We start from the raw sequence: 13,540 nt of genomic DNA, 5'->3' as shown, positions 1-13,540 counted from the left end.
GCTGGATTGCAGGGTGGTCATAACCATGGATACGAGAAGTGTATCATCAAAGGAAGCAATATGGACAATCAAAATAATAATTACCGTATTTATCGGCGTATAACACGCACTTTTCCCCCCTGAAAATAGGGGGCAAATGATGTTTGCGTGTTATACGCCGATTAGGGCTGAAACGTGTCCTCCGGAGGCCAGAGAGGCAGGACTGAGCCGGCCGGCACAGCGGAGGGAGGAGGAAGGAGGAGGGAGTCCCTCCCTCCCCACTGTGCGCGGCTGCCGCTGACCACCAATGAGGACAGAGTAGGAGGGGAGGGACTGTGGCCACTGCGCCACCAATGAATGTGCTGGCCATATCCCACATGGTCCCCCTCCTCCCCCCCATCATTGGTGGCAGTTTGCAGTTCCGATCGGAGCCCCAGCAGTGTAATGCTGGGGCTCCGATCGGTTACCATGGCAGCCAGGAGTCACGCTACTGAAGTCCTGGCTGCCATGGTATGTTAGTGAGCAGAGAGCAGCGCATTATACTCAGGTGCGCTGTGGCCGCCGGTCGCTCCTTCTTCTGTCTGTGCGGCGGATTGCTAATGCTTACAGCATTAGCAATGCGCCGCACAGACCTATGAAAAGGAGCGACCGGCGGCCACAGCGCACGTGAGTATAATGCGCTGCTCTCTGCTCACTAACATACCATGGCAGCCAGGACTTCAGTAGCGTGACTCCTGGCTGCCATGGTAACTGATCGGAGCCCCAGCATTACACTGCTGGGGCTCCGATCAGAACTGCAAACTGCCACCAATGATGGGGGGGAGGAGGGGGACCCTGTGGCCACTGCCACCAATGATTAATACTGGGGAGGGAGGGGGGGGTTTGCGTTACCAGAGGGGGCAGATCAGAGGCTTTATTTGAAATTTAATTTTTTTTCCTGAAATTTTCCTCTTAAAATGAAGGTGCGTGTTATACGCCTGTGCGTGTTATACGCCGATAAATACGGTAGTAAGTGCCTTGTATTAACATTCTCTACATGATAAATGCCAGGGATACACTACAGGCAGACCTGGGGGCAGAGGGGCCTTCATGAGACCTCCGACTGCCCTGCTAAGACATCGGCACCTTGCACACGTCTCATATGAGACAGGCTCCTGCTCTGTCGGACGGGAGACCCGTGTAGCGCTTATTCTTGGCTGCCATAAAAAGACTGTGACCTAGAATAAAGCCCATTAATGACAACTGTAGAAACGCGTATCGGCAGTCATTAAGGAATTCATTTATTACAAAAAATAAACATTGTGGACAATTTTTATCCATAAAGCTTTCCGTGTGATGTTTAATTAATTTTTATGTATGTGTTGGGCGGGGTGTGACCTGAGTTACCCTGAACCAGTAGTCTTTCCTTATGTTGCGGTTAATCAATCAAAGAAGAAAAGCAGAATTAGCCAGTACATCCTGCGAGGTAAGATTAATATTAGCATAGGCAATATTCGTTTTTGCAAATTTCTTGCAATAAATTAGCAAATTCTAGAATCCGTGATCTCCAGTCATTTTTTTTCACGATTGCGCAAATGACGCGCATATTTTTTGGCGCAATACATGCAACTTCACATTTTATCAGGTCTGAGTACATATTACTGATTGGTGCACTAAGTAGTGTTGTGACATCCAGCACTGTGTCTGTAGCATGTACGTATGGACAGCTGAGAAACTGTAATTCCTATCAGCTACACTATATCATTGGTGGATCCAGAGCCTGGTCTCAGGAGGGGCACAGTCTGTCAGACTGTCACTGGCACCGCCACAGTTGTCCGCAACCCGTGAGGTAAGGTCCCTGTCCCGACTACTGCGCGGCGCTCCTCTGTTCCGAAATTCCAGTTCCCGGGCCCGGAATTCTGTGGGCGGGCCTAATTAGAACGGCGCTGACTTGTACTGGCTTGATTCTAGTTGGCTGGCAGTAAGATGCACGGGGGGGGGAGAGAAGGGACAGGGCGGGCCACCAATGCCGCCGGCGCTGCTGCGCCAGTGTATGTGAAGGTGCCCTGAGAAACTTATTAAAGAGAACCTTTCATGGTGTGGCAGGTGCAGCACTATTAAGTGCCTTTTGTGCTGTGGCATTAGAAGAATTTTGGTATCTCTGACTTTTCGTCTAACCAGACTGTCGAATACTCTGTAATTCCTCTAGCGCCGTTCTATGGAAACACTAGGCTTAAAGAGCACACCAAAAGCTTGAAATAACTTCTTTATTAACTTCAACTTTTCTTCATATAACACTGCCGCCTCCGCAGCAGATAGTCCATGTATAAAACACGTGTTGAAAAGATATCACAAAATGGCGGTATGCGTAAGATCGTGGTTCAACTGTTTAATCTTGTCATTCAACATAAAATGGTGGATATATTTCTCTCCTCAGTATCTGTACTCTCACTTTAAGTTATTTTAGCACTTTATGATCTCTCTGAGAGGTATATCTGAGGTCTAACTAATAGTTGACTTGCAGTATGCAGCTGGCAGTGACTATTTGCAGATTGGTTGAGTATGATCTGGTATGGTTGTATGTAATTTGTATTGCAATATAGAATCTGCTTGCAATTTGTATTTGCAATTGTATGGTTGCAATTGGGTTTTCAATTGAATTTGGTGGAACTGTAAATAAACACATATATATCTAGTTCAGTATACAGTTCTAAACACAATACTAACAATAAGAACACATCATAACTGTATTAAATACCTATATTGGCCTCTTGTTCCCATAAAACTCAGCTTTCAGTGGAATGAATGTCTCTTCAGCTCCTGTCTCTGGTGAATAATGATTCTAGCAGCAGGAGCTGGGGGAATTCCCAGACAGGCTGTGTGTGAGGCTGGCTGTAGTTGGTAAAAACCCTTGCTGTGTGAGAAGCTGGCTGTGATTGGTCTAGACTTCTGCCCAGTAACAACAGATTAACACTATACTTTCTGTTGTTTCTGCTGTGTCACTGAGCTTACCTTACATTACAAAATGAATCTTAAAGGCTTTTTATCTTTTTCTGCTTCTGTAAACACTAAATATAACAGTTATGACATCCAAAACATGATGTCACAGTAAATAACTCTGCTTTTGTCTTTAACACATAAACCTAGGAACTGTATTAAGGTTATTAGCAGGTTTAGGCTACTTTCACACTAGAGTTCGGGGCTCCGCTTGTGAGTTCCGTTTGAAGGCTCTCACAAGCGGCCCCGAACGGATCCGTCCAGCCCTAATGCATTCTGAGTGGATGCGGATCCGCTCAGAATGCATCAGTTTGGCACCGTTTGGCCTCCGCTCCGCTCAGCAGGCGGACACCCGAACGCAGCTTGCAGTGTTTTCGTGTCCGCCTGGCCGTGCGGAGCCAAACGGATCCGTCCAGACTTACAATGCAAGTCAATGGGGACGGATCAGTTTGAAGTTGACACAATATGGTGCAATTTCAAACGGATCCGTCCCCCATTGACTTTCAATGTAAAGTCAGGAGTCCCCATCAGATCGGAGTTTTCTCCAATCCGATGGTATATTTTAACTTGAAGCGTCCCCATCACCATGGGAACACCTCTATGTTAGAATATACCATCGGATTTGAGTTACATCGTAAACCTCAGATCCGACAGTATATTCTAACACAGAGGCGTTCCCATGGTGATGGGGACGCTTCATGTTAGAATATACTGAGAACTGTGTACATGACTGCCCCCTGCTGCCTGGCAGATGCTGCCAGGCAGCAGGGGGCAGACCCCCTCCTCCTGTAATTAACTTATTGGTGGCCAGTGCGGCCCCCCCCTCCCTCCCCAGTATTAATTGTAGCCAGTGCGGCCCCCCTCCCTCTATATTCATCGGTGGCCAGTGCGGATTCCCAGTATTAAATATGACCAGTGCGGCCTCCCCCTCCCTCCCTCCCCAGTATTAAATATGACCAGTGCGGCCTCCCCCTCCCTCTATATTTATTGGTGGCCAGTGCGGATTCCAAGTATTATGACCAGTGCGGCCTCCCCTCCCCCCCCCTAATTAAAATCACCCCCCCCCCCCCATCATTGGTGGCAGCGGAGAGTAACGATCGGAATCCCAGTTTAAATCGCTAGGGCTCCGATCGGTTACCATGGCAACCAAGACGCTATTGCAGTCTTGGCTGCCATGGTTACTTAGCAATAAATACAAGCATTATACTTACCTGAAGAGCTGCGATGTCTGACCGGCCGGGCGCTCCTCCTACTGGTAAGTGACAGGTCTGCGCTATAGGCAATGCGCCGCACAGACCTTTCACTTACCAGTAGGAGGAGCTCCCGGCCGGTCAGACATCGCAGCTCTTCAGGTAAGTATAATGCTTGTATTTATTGCCAAGTAACCGATCGGAGCCCCAACGATTTAAACTGGGACTCCGATCGGTACTCTCCACTGCCACCAATGATGGGGGGGGGTGATTTTAATTAGGGAGGGGGGGAGGGGAGGCCGCACTGGTCACAATACTTGGAATCCGCACTGGCCGGCCACCAATAAATATAGAGGGAGGGGGCCGCACTGGTCATATTTAATACTGGGGAGGGAGGGAGGGAGGGAGGGAGGGGGAGGCCGCACTGGTCATATTTAATACTGGGGAGGGAGGGAGGGAGGGGGAGGCCTCACTGGTCATATTTAATACTGGGGAGGGAGGGAGGGAGGGGGAGGCCGCACTGGTCATATTTAATACTGGGGAGGGAGGAAGGGGGAGGCCGCACTGGTCATATTTAATACTGGGGAGGGAGGGGGGGCCGCACTGGCCACCAATAAGTTAAATACAGGAGGGGGGGGGGGGGGTCTGCCCCCTGCTGCCTGGCAGCATCTGCCAGGCAGCAGGGGGCAGTCATGTACACAGTTCTCAGTATATTCTAACATGAAGCGTCCCCATCACCATGGGAACGCTTCTGTGTTTAGAATATACTGTCGGATCTGAGTTTTCCGAAGTGAAAAATCAGATCTGAAATAAACAGTTATGCAAACGGATCCGTTCTCAACGGATGCAAGCGTTTGCATTATAGGAGCGGATCCGTCTGTGTAGACACCAGACGGATCCGCTCCTAACGCAAGTGTGAAAGTAGCCTTAGCTGTATACACATATGAGCTATACTAGCAACCTAGGACAGGTCTTAGCTGGCCATCTACACTCCCACCAAAATAACCTATAATTCTATGTTCTTAGTGGTAGGACTTGAACATGAATTTAGAGAATTTTCCATCAGGTTCCCAACTTCCAAGTGTCTTTTATCACTCTCAAGTAGAACAACTAACTTCTGTATAGGACGTTCCAACCTGAGTGGAGTAGTGAGACATTTTCCTTTTTTGTCAAGTTTTGAGTCTCCTATTTGTAAAAACACTCTTCTTACTAGTCTGTCTTCATCCTTTTGAACTTCTAGAACTTTGGACGGGAGACCCGTGTAGCGCTTATTCTTGGCTGCCATAAAAAGACCGTGACCTAGAACAAAGCCCATTAATGACAACTGTAGAAACACGTATCGGTAGTCATTAAGGAAATCATTTATTACAAAAAATAAACATTGTGGACAATTTTATCCATAAAGCTTTGTGTGTGATGTTTAATTAATTTTTATGTATGTGTTGGGCGGGGTGTGACCTGAGTTACCCTGAACCAGTTGTCTTTCCTTGTGTTGCGGTTAATCAATCAAAGAAGAAAAGCAGAATTAGCCAGTACATCCTGCGGGGTAAGATGAATATGTAGGCACTAGTGATGGCATAGACAATAGTCTCTTTTTGCAAATTTTTCGCATAACTGGCCAGCTACACATGGGTCCAAACATTGTAAGATAACTATCTGTATATGTAGCGCGGCGCCTAGGGATCTCGGTGCACTTACTATTATCCCTGGATGCCGCTCCGTTCGCCTGCTGTGGCCCCGTTTCCTTCTACCACGCGGTATGGTAATTTGTACTATTGGAACACCAGGGAGGAGTCTGCCCAGGGAGACTCCTCCCTAGTGAACCAATAGTAGCAATTACTATACAGCGCGGGAGAAGGTAACGGGGCCACAGCGAACAAATGGAGAGGCGCCCACTCTTTTACTATATTTTCGGGGGGCGGGCAATTGACCCGTTGCCCCTCCGATCCGCCAGTGCACTAGATCGCTATCTAACCTACACTGACTACTGTAACCTACACTGACATTGATGATCGTGCAGACCGCAGGCGGTACTGCGCCTGCGCAAGATTTCTGACCGCCAACAGGAAGAAGGATGGGGCATTTCTAGAAGGTAGACGATGACGTGGGGAGGGGGCAGAACCATTTGCCGGACCTGTGGGAGGTTATTTGAGGATCAGGAGGCGTTCTTGGGATTCAAATTAAGGCGGGCTGGCCACTGCAGGGGGGCGTCACTGGGCACCAGAGAGGAAAAAAACGCCCCTCTGGGCACCTTGGAGCTTCATTAGCATATCATAAAAAGGGCTTTTTTATCAAAAGGACCAAACTAAATAAAGTAAGAAGACGACTGCAGGAAATAAGGTACTTTAGTGAACATGGCGAAGGTGACAGCTTAAAGGGCTTCTGTCACCCCATTAAACCGTTTTTTTTTTTTCTTTACTAATAATCCCTACACTGCGATCTCATCATACATAAGCTAATTAATGATTTTCGTTCAGTAGAATTTGTTAAAAATCGATTTTTGAAATATGTAAATTACCTTGCTACCGATGGTAATGACGCCCCCTCTGCTTGTTGATTGACAGATCCCGTCCGCTGGCCCTTTCTCTGCTGGCCCTGCCTGTTTTGATTCAATATCTGGCGCCTGCGCCGCGGCTGTACCTCTCTTCAATCTGCGCAGGCGCACTGAGAGGCGGCCACTCGCTCGGCCGCTCCATCCTCAATGCGCCTGCGCCGATGACGTCACATCTACACCCGGCGCAGGCGCATTGAGGATGGAGCGGCCGAGCGAGTTGCCGCCTCTCAGTGCGCCTGCGCAGATTGAAGAGAGGTACGGCCGCGGCGCAGGCGCCAGATATTGAATCAAAACAGGCAGGGCCAGCAGAGAAAGGGCCAGCGGACGGGATCTGTCAATCAACAAGCAGAGGGGGCGTCATTACCATCGGAGGACGCGGCTGCTACCAGCAAGTAGCAGGTGACCGATTCCCTTTAAACATTGTTGTAGTCCAGTTGCATAACCCTCATCAACCTGAAGAGGGAATAGGAAGGGAAAAACTTTGCGCAAACCAGGTGCAACTGGGACAGAAGAAAGACATAGGCTAGAAAGTTCCTTAAAGGGCCAGCAGGCTGAGCAATGACCCGGAAAAACTGTCACTGTGTCTTTAAAAACTGACAACAGTCCATGCAGGGTAACAAAGAAGGACTCCCTAGTGGCACAGTCATTGTAAAATGGCCTACAGGCTATTCACAGATGGGTATCTTCCTCCTCTGGATCCTCCGCCGGTACGGGCCAAAGGACTCTACCGTCAGGAGACAAGATATGTACCCGGACTCCCGTAGGTTCAATGGCATCAGCTAAGATCTCCTCCTGGGTACGGATTCTGGGAATAGCAAAATTTTTCGGTAACCTGTGCAAGCTTAGGTGTGACAACCGGTTTCTCAGGCTCCGATTGATCCAGGAGAGTTAGTCATCTCTTGGGGTGTAGTCATCTGGGGTTGGCTCTCCAGATAGGCTTCTCTTGCACCTCCATCCCGGCTATTACTTGGGCTCGCTGACTACGGTCAAACGCTGGATAAGGACTGGCATTTCCCTCCAGCACAGTCGGTGCCAGAAGACGTTGGGGCCTATGAAAGAGGAGTTATGCTGGTGAGTAGACCAGACAGGCCCTGACGGGAATTCTGACATGCTCTCCAGTCCCACAGCATCAGGTCTGCACTCCCAGTCTTCTGGTTCGGCAGGCAATCTGGACATTGCTGTCGTGTATGGACCTGGCAGGGATGAACTACACCTTCTCTCCTTGCGTCAGGGTTTAGAGCAGGAAGGGGTTAAGGACACCCACTGGTTTAATGATTTTATGTTTTGGGCTTTTGGACTGAACTTTTTGGAATAATTTTTTTTTTTGTTTTGTTTTTTTCTCTCTCTCTCTCTCTCCCTCTCTATACAGATCCCCAAGCAAAAGGTACTTTGGTGCACGCCTCTCCTGGCTCTAAGCTATGTCCTTTACAACAGATCCTTAATGTGAGTATGAAAACAGAATCTAACAAAGCAAAAAATACTCTATAATACTAGACAGGATTGTGTAGGATGCGAGTGGTATACTGTGGCCTAATGTTTGTGTCATGGTGCTCCTATCTCCAGGCTGTCGCATCCTGGAGGTCAGTCTCCATTGCAGAGATTGAGTTGAAGCGAGGAACGAAATGAAGTTCAGACTTTGTGAAGTTTCTTTTCTTTACTTGAAATAGACTTGCAGTAACAGAACGGCAGTATGCACGGTTCTGGCATTTGGCCTTGACGGTTTATTCCGTAATGCTATTTTTAGCTTTAAGTTTTTGTCACGGGTGATGTTGCAGATAGCTGGAACTTATGAATAAACGTCCAACTGGCTTGATCCTATACTAAGGAGCATATAGGTGAGCCCTAAAAAAAACCTAAGAGCTCTCCCTAACTGCTATGCCCATGCAAGGGTCTCAATGGTAGACGATTGCATGCCCACGTACCTATGACTGTGGGACACCTGAAAACACTATAATAGTGAGGAGACACGACCACTGGCTTCCTGCACTTAATACGGATGGAGTCAGGGTCACCTAGAATCAAGCCAGCAAGGAAACACAATACATTAAAAGACTTATCTGAGCAAACAGCAGAAGCAGCCTCCAGCAGTGAACACTTCATCCAGGAAGTAGTATAAACCGCAAAGTGAGGCAGTATGGGAGGGAATATAAAGGGAGACGATTAGTCTAAATAGGTGAAACTTGGGAGAAGGAAATGAGATGACAAAGTGAAACCAAAACAAAGTCATGCAAGAGGTAGAGAAGGACGTCTGCCAGACCTTCTCACAGAACTGGTGGTGACAGTTTTGGTTACGGTCTCAAACAGAGTGGGGTGTCTTGGACTTGTTGTGTCTTGGACTAAGATACAAAGTCCTATTTATATCAGGAGTATGCTGCTCTGCAAGCTGCTTTCCAAAAGCTCCGGCAGCAGGAGGGGAAAACACTTCCCTCACTGTGTCTTGTCTGGTCTCTTTGGACTCTCTTTCTTTTTCTCTCTCTTTTTCTCTCTCTCTTTCTCTCTCTCCCTCTTTCTCTTTTTTTTTCTCTCTCTCTCTCTTCATCTCTTCCTAAAAACCTCTCCTTTGGTGGGAAACATGAAAACCCACTTCTGCCAAAAGAGGGGCACATCACTTGTAACAGTTGCATAACAATATTAAAGCACTAAATGAGAAGATCTTGCAATAAATATATTGATAGCCAGGTAACAAAATAGTAGTGCATCACTCCGGAGTACTACACATGGAAAAGGGGAGTGAGCTAAGGATTGCTTAGGTCTGGCTGGGAGGTAGCTTGCACCAACAGTAACCTCCTGCTCTGATTGCTGCTCACGCAAGGTGGGAGTGAGGAAGAGGAGGATGAAAATGAAGGTGAGAAACATGAAAAAAGAAAGAGACAGGAAATACATGAAGAATGTCATTATAGGCAAGATGGATTCATGAAGCGTAGGGCATCAAATATAGATCATGGTCCCCAAGCACACTTTTGTGAGCTTTAACTAAAGGGACACAAAAAACAAAAAAAATTAAAGGGTGGGGCGTAGCTTGCGTGGTCTCCATTGTAGACAGTACAGCAAAGCATTGAATGGACCAGCCATGGCAGAAACGGGGAAGCAATAATTTCCTCCTCGGTCACTTATTGAAGAGAAGGACGTTGCTACACACTTTGCGCAAATTATTTTTTTCTGTCTCTTTAAGAGAGTACCTATAATGACACTGTGAAACCACCCAACCCATGTCACAGCATTGGCCTCAGGGGATTTTGAGTATCATTTGCTTCTGTTCACTTGCTCAGTGTCTCTGAATAAAACAGGTTTTAACTCTCATCCCCCCCCCGCGCCCCGTAATATCCTGTATTCTCCCACCACAGGTGCGGCCCCATTCATAAGCATTCTGCAGGAAGAAGGGGCTGTGGTGCTAAATCAGTACTGTGTTCCCTTCATTCTCAGGACTGATGGGGTTTTAAAAAAAATTGCGACACACACTACACAGGAGATCCCCTTCATAGAACATGCAGAAAGGACAGCCGAAGGGTCATGTCCAGAGATGAACTGGCCATGGAGCCTACAGGAAAATTTCCCAGCGGGCCGTAGCCCAGGGAGCCGCCAGAGCCCTCCTCATGACCGTTGTCCGGGTACATAACAATCTGATGGTCTCAGCATTAATTAATGCTAAAACGATCAGGTACTAGTGCACCTGACCAGCAGCTGCAGGTGTCCTATTGAACTCAACTGGATTGTCATCATCAGGACTATGATACAGTTGAATACTGTAGAGGGGGCAGCAGTATTTTGTGTTGCACTATGTTATTTTGTGTTGCACTATGGTATTGCTGGCCCTATCTACTTGTTGCCCTACCTGTCAATTCGGACCCGCCTACAACATAGGGCCACTTTTATGTTTATTCCAGGGCCCCTTTAAGTTCTCCTTTCATCACTGGTCATGTAGTATGTATGTATTTGTGTGTGTGTGTGGGGGGGGGGGGCAGACCTTCTCTTGGATCTTTTTAGTCACTCAAAGATGGAGGAAGGAATTGGGCAAAACGGCTGTTTTATTGAATTTCCATGGGGCAACATGAGGCAAGAGGCCGCCTGTAGCCTTGTGTGTGGTAATTAAAATGGTGGATTTAGCTTGGTCTTATACAACGCTTGTTCTTCTAGTTGCTTTCCTAAGGAGCCTTCTAAAACATCTTGGGGGGCGCCCATCGTATGGGAAGGAACTTTTGATCGCAAGGAGGACACTTACTTACGTCAGGCTCGTGGAACGGTGGTTGGTCTCTCGGTGTTTGCAGTTGGAAAGTGAGTGTTGATGATCTTCTACCAAAGTGTCTTAAAGGATACATGTGGGCTTCCATGCGGCAGTGTAGGAGCAGGAGGGATGGGAGTAATATACACATGATGGACAGAGCAAGGAAGAGTCTGTGCATACTTGCAAGCTGGTGGGTGACTGGGTGACTAGAAGACACCGATACAAAATGGTTGACAGTGATTGTACCTTTTATGCCTGCAGTAGGATATTTTCATATTATCAAGATATGTCCATTTCTGGGGGCCCTTATATAATAAATAAGGGTAGATTCTAATTTTCCTGTAACCGCTCTGGTCTCCTCAGGTATCTGGATGCTTACCTTGAACAGTTCCTTGTCTCAGCCAATCTTTACTTCATGCCTGGCCTGCCCTCCGTAGTCTATATCCTCACTGACCGTCCATCAGATGTGCCCACCATCCCTGTGCGATCCGGTATGTCCATCACCACCCTGCAGGTGAGCAACAGGGGGCGCTGGCAGGACATCTCTATGCTGCGCATGATGGATCTGAAGGATCTACTACTGCCTCTGGCTCGAGATCAAGTGGATTACCTTTTCTGTGCAGATGTAGATCAGGTATGATCTTTCCACCTTCTATGTACTGTCTGTGTCTCTGCCCCTCTCTTTTTCTCTCTCTCTCTCTGTCGCCTCTCTGTCTCTCTATGCTCCCTCTCTTTGTCTCTGCCTCTCTCTTCTTTGTTTCTCTGCCACCATATACCATCTGTCTTTGCCTCTCTAACTGCTCCCTCTCTTTATCTCTGCCCCTCTGTCTCTGCCTTTCTCTCCCTCTCTTTGCCTCATCTTCTCTCTCTCTCTCTCTCTCTCTCTCTCTCTCCCTCCCTCTCGCCCTCTCTCCCTGCCCTCTCTCCCTCTCCCTGCCCTCTCTCCCTCTCTGTGTCTGACTCTCCACCCCTTCCTTTGTGTTTTGCCCCTCTATATAGAGACATATGCAACGGGCGCCTCCCCGGTGTAGGAATGCTGAGTGGTATAGTGCGGCCTGTTTCTTTATGTGTGTCACGGTGCTTCTACCTGGATACGGCCGGACCCCAGGCTTTGGCTCCAAAGCAATAAATAGGGGGAATAATTCAGGGATTTGAAGAGAATAACTTAAGTCCAGACCTTGAGATGAAGTTCAATGGCAGCTTTACTTGAATAAACGTTTCTCCAAAACGGTTTACATGCTTTGTCTGGGTTCCAGCAGGCTTTAGCATTAAACTGGCAGGCAAACTCAACTCTGCTATATCTGTTTTTCTCTGACTCTGCTGTACTGACAGGCTGGCTGTATAACTCAGCTTCTTCTGTATGCTGCACTTTACTTTGTAGTCTGACTCTAGGTTATGCCCGGGAACTTTCCTCCTGGCTCCTGAGGCTTCAAGCTTTGGCCTCCATGGCCAGCAAAGCTTAAGGTGCTCTGGCTGGCGTGGGCATGTCCAGCAGAGACGTGCCCCTGTACACCCTTCTTCTAGTTGTGGGTAAACTAGACTAACCTTAATTGGTCCCCACCCTTCCTGCATGAAATAGGACTAGCCCACTTCTCTCCAGTGGGGGGTTAGAATGGAATGGTAAGTTCCATTCTATCTAAGTACAGCTCTGCCATATTTGCTTCCACCTGCTGGTGAACCAGGCATATTACATGAACATAACAGTTGCAAACAGATTAGGAATGCACAGTGTATAGGACCTGGACAACAATACATAAGATTACATTTTGTTAGCCAAATAAAGACAGTAGCAGGGTGCAGAGGTGGTAACACCACAATGGGGTGTTAGACATAGACAAGCTGTTACCTCGTCCTTATGTTTCCTTCCTTCTGTACCTATTAGATATTCTCCTCTAGTTATGGGCCGGAGACTCTTGGTAACCTTGTGGCTCAGATACATTCTGGATATTACTTACAAAGCAGAAAGAACTTTCCCTATGAAAGGAATCCTTTATCTGCGGCCTTCATACCTCCATCGATGGGTACGTTCTACTACCACGCAGCAATGTTTGGTGGAGCACCCGCTTACCTCGCCAACCTCACCTCGAGCTGCCTGAGGGACATCTTGTTGGACAAGAAAAAAGGTTTGGAAGCCATTTGGCAAGACGAAAGCCACCTCAATAGGTACTTTACCCTGGAGCACCTACCGACAAAGGTGCTATCGCCTGAGTATTGCTGGGACAACAAATTATGGTTGAAGTATCACAGACTTCGCTGGGCAGAGAAAAACTATGAAGAAACAAGAGTGACCCAGACACAGGAGTAATGAGACTGCCTCCCGGGGGCAATAACTGACCAACGTCCAGCAGATGGACATCAATAGGAGGCAACTATGACTCCTACTCTGTGACAAGGCCGAAATTTCTAATTTTTATAATTAGATTTTTTTTTTTTTTTGCTTTCGTAAAGGTTATTTATAATGCTGCAATATAATGGCTCAATAATACAGCAAAACAGTACCTAAGCTATACTACCTTCATCTCACTGCTACATACTGTCACACAATATTACCATTCAGTGCCTAAATGAACTGTGTGTAAATGGTACTCCCATATAAAGTCCACATTATATCGCCATGAA

General features: G+C 47.4%; 1 protein-coding gene across 1 annotated transcript in view; it reads left to right on the top strand.

The window, feature by feature from the left end:
• LOC122946225 (N-acetyllactosaminide alpha-1,3-galactosyltransferase-like) overlaps positions 1 to 13,540 on the top strand; it is a 65,794-nt gene extending 52,254 nt beyond the window's left edge. Inside the window, exons 3-6 of the mRNA XM_044305674.1 lie at positions 8,069 to 8,142; positions 10,834 to 10,971; positions 11,285 to 11,555; positions 12,804 to 13,540. Of these exons, the coding sequence (XP_044161609.1) occupies positions 8,069 to 8,142; positions 10,834 to 10,971; positions 11,285 to 11,555; positions 12,804 to 13,226 (906 nt within the window). The 3' untranslated portion in view covers positions 13,227 to 13,540. The remainder of the gene's footprint in view (positions 1 to 8,068; positions 8,143 to 10,833; positions 10,972 to 11,284; positions 11,556 to 12,803) is intronic.

The sequence above is a fragment of the Bufo gargarizans genome, chromosome 9 (assembly GCF_014858855.1).
Source record: "Bufo gargarizans isolate SCDJY-AF-19 chromosome 9, ASM1485885v1, whole genome shotgun sequence".
In the NCBI taxonomy this organism is placed as follows: Eukaryota; Metazoa; Chordata; class Amphibia; order Anura; family Bufonidae; genus Bufo; species Bufo gargarizans.
Note: the sequence above shows the minus strand (reverse complement) of the source record. Positions and strands in the feature narration are given on the sequence as shown.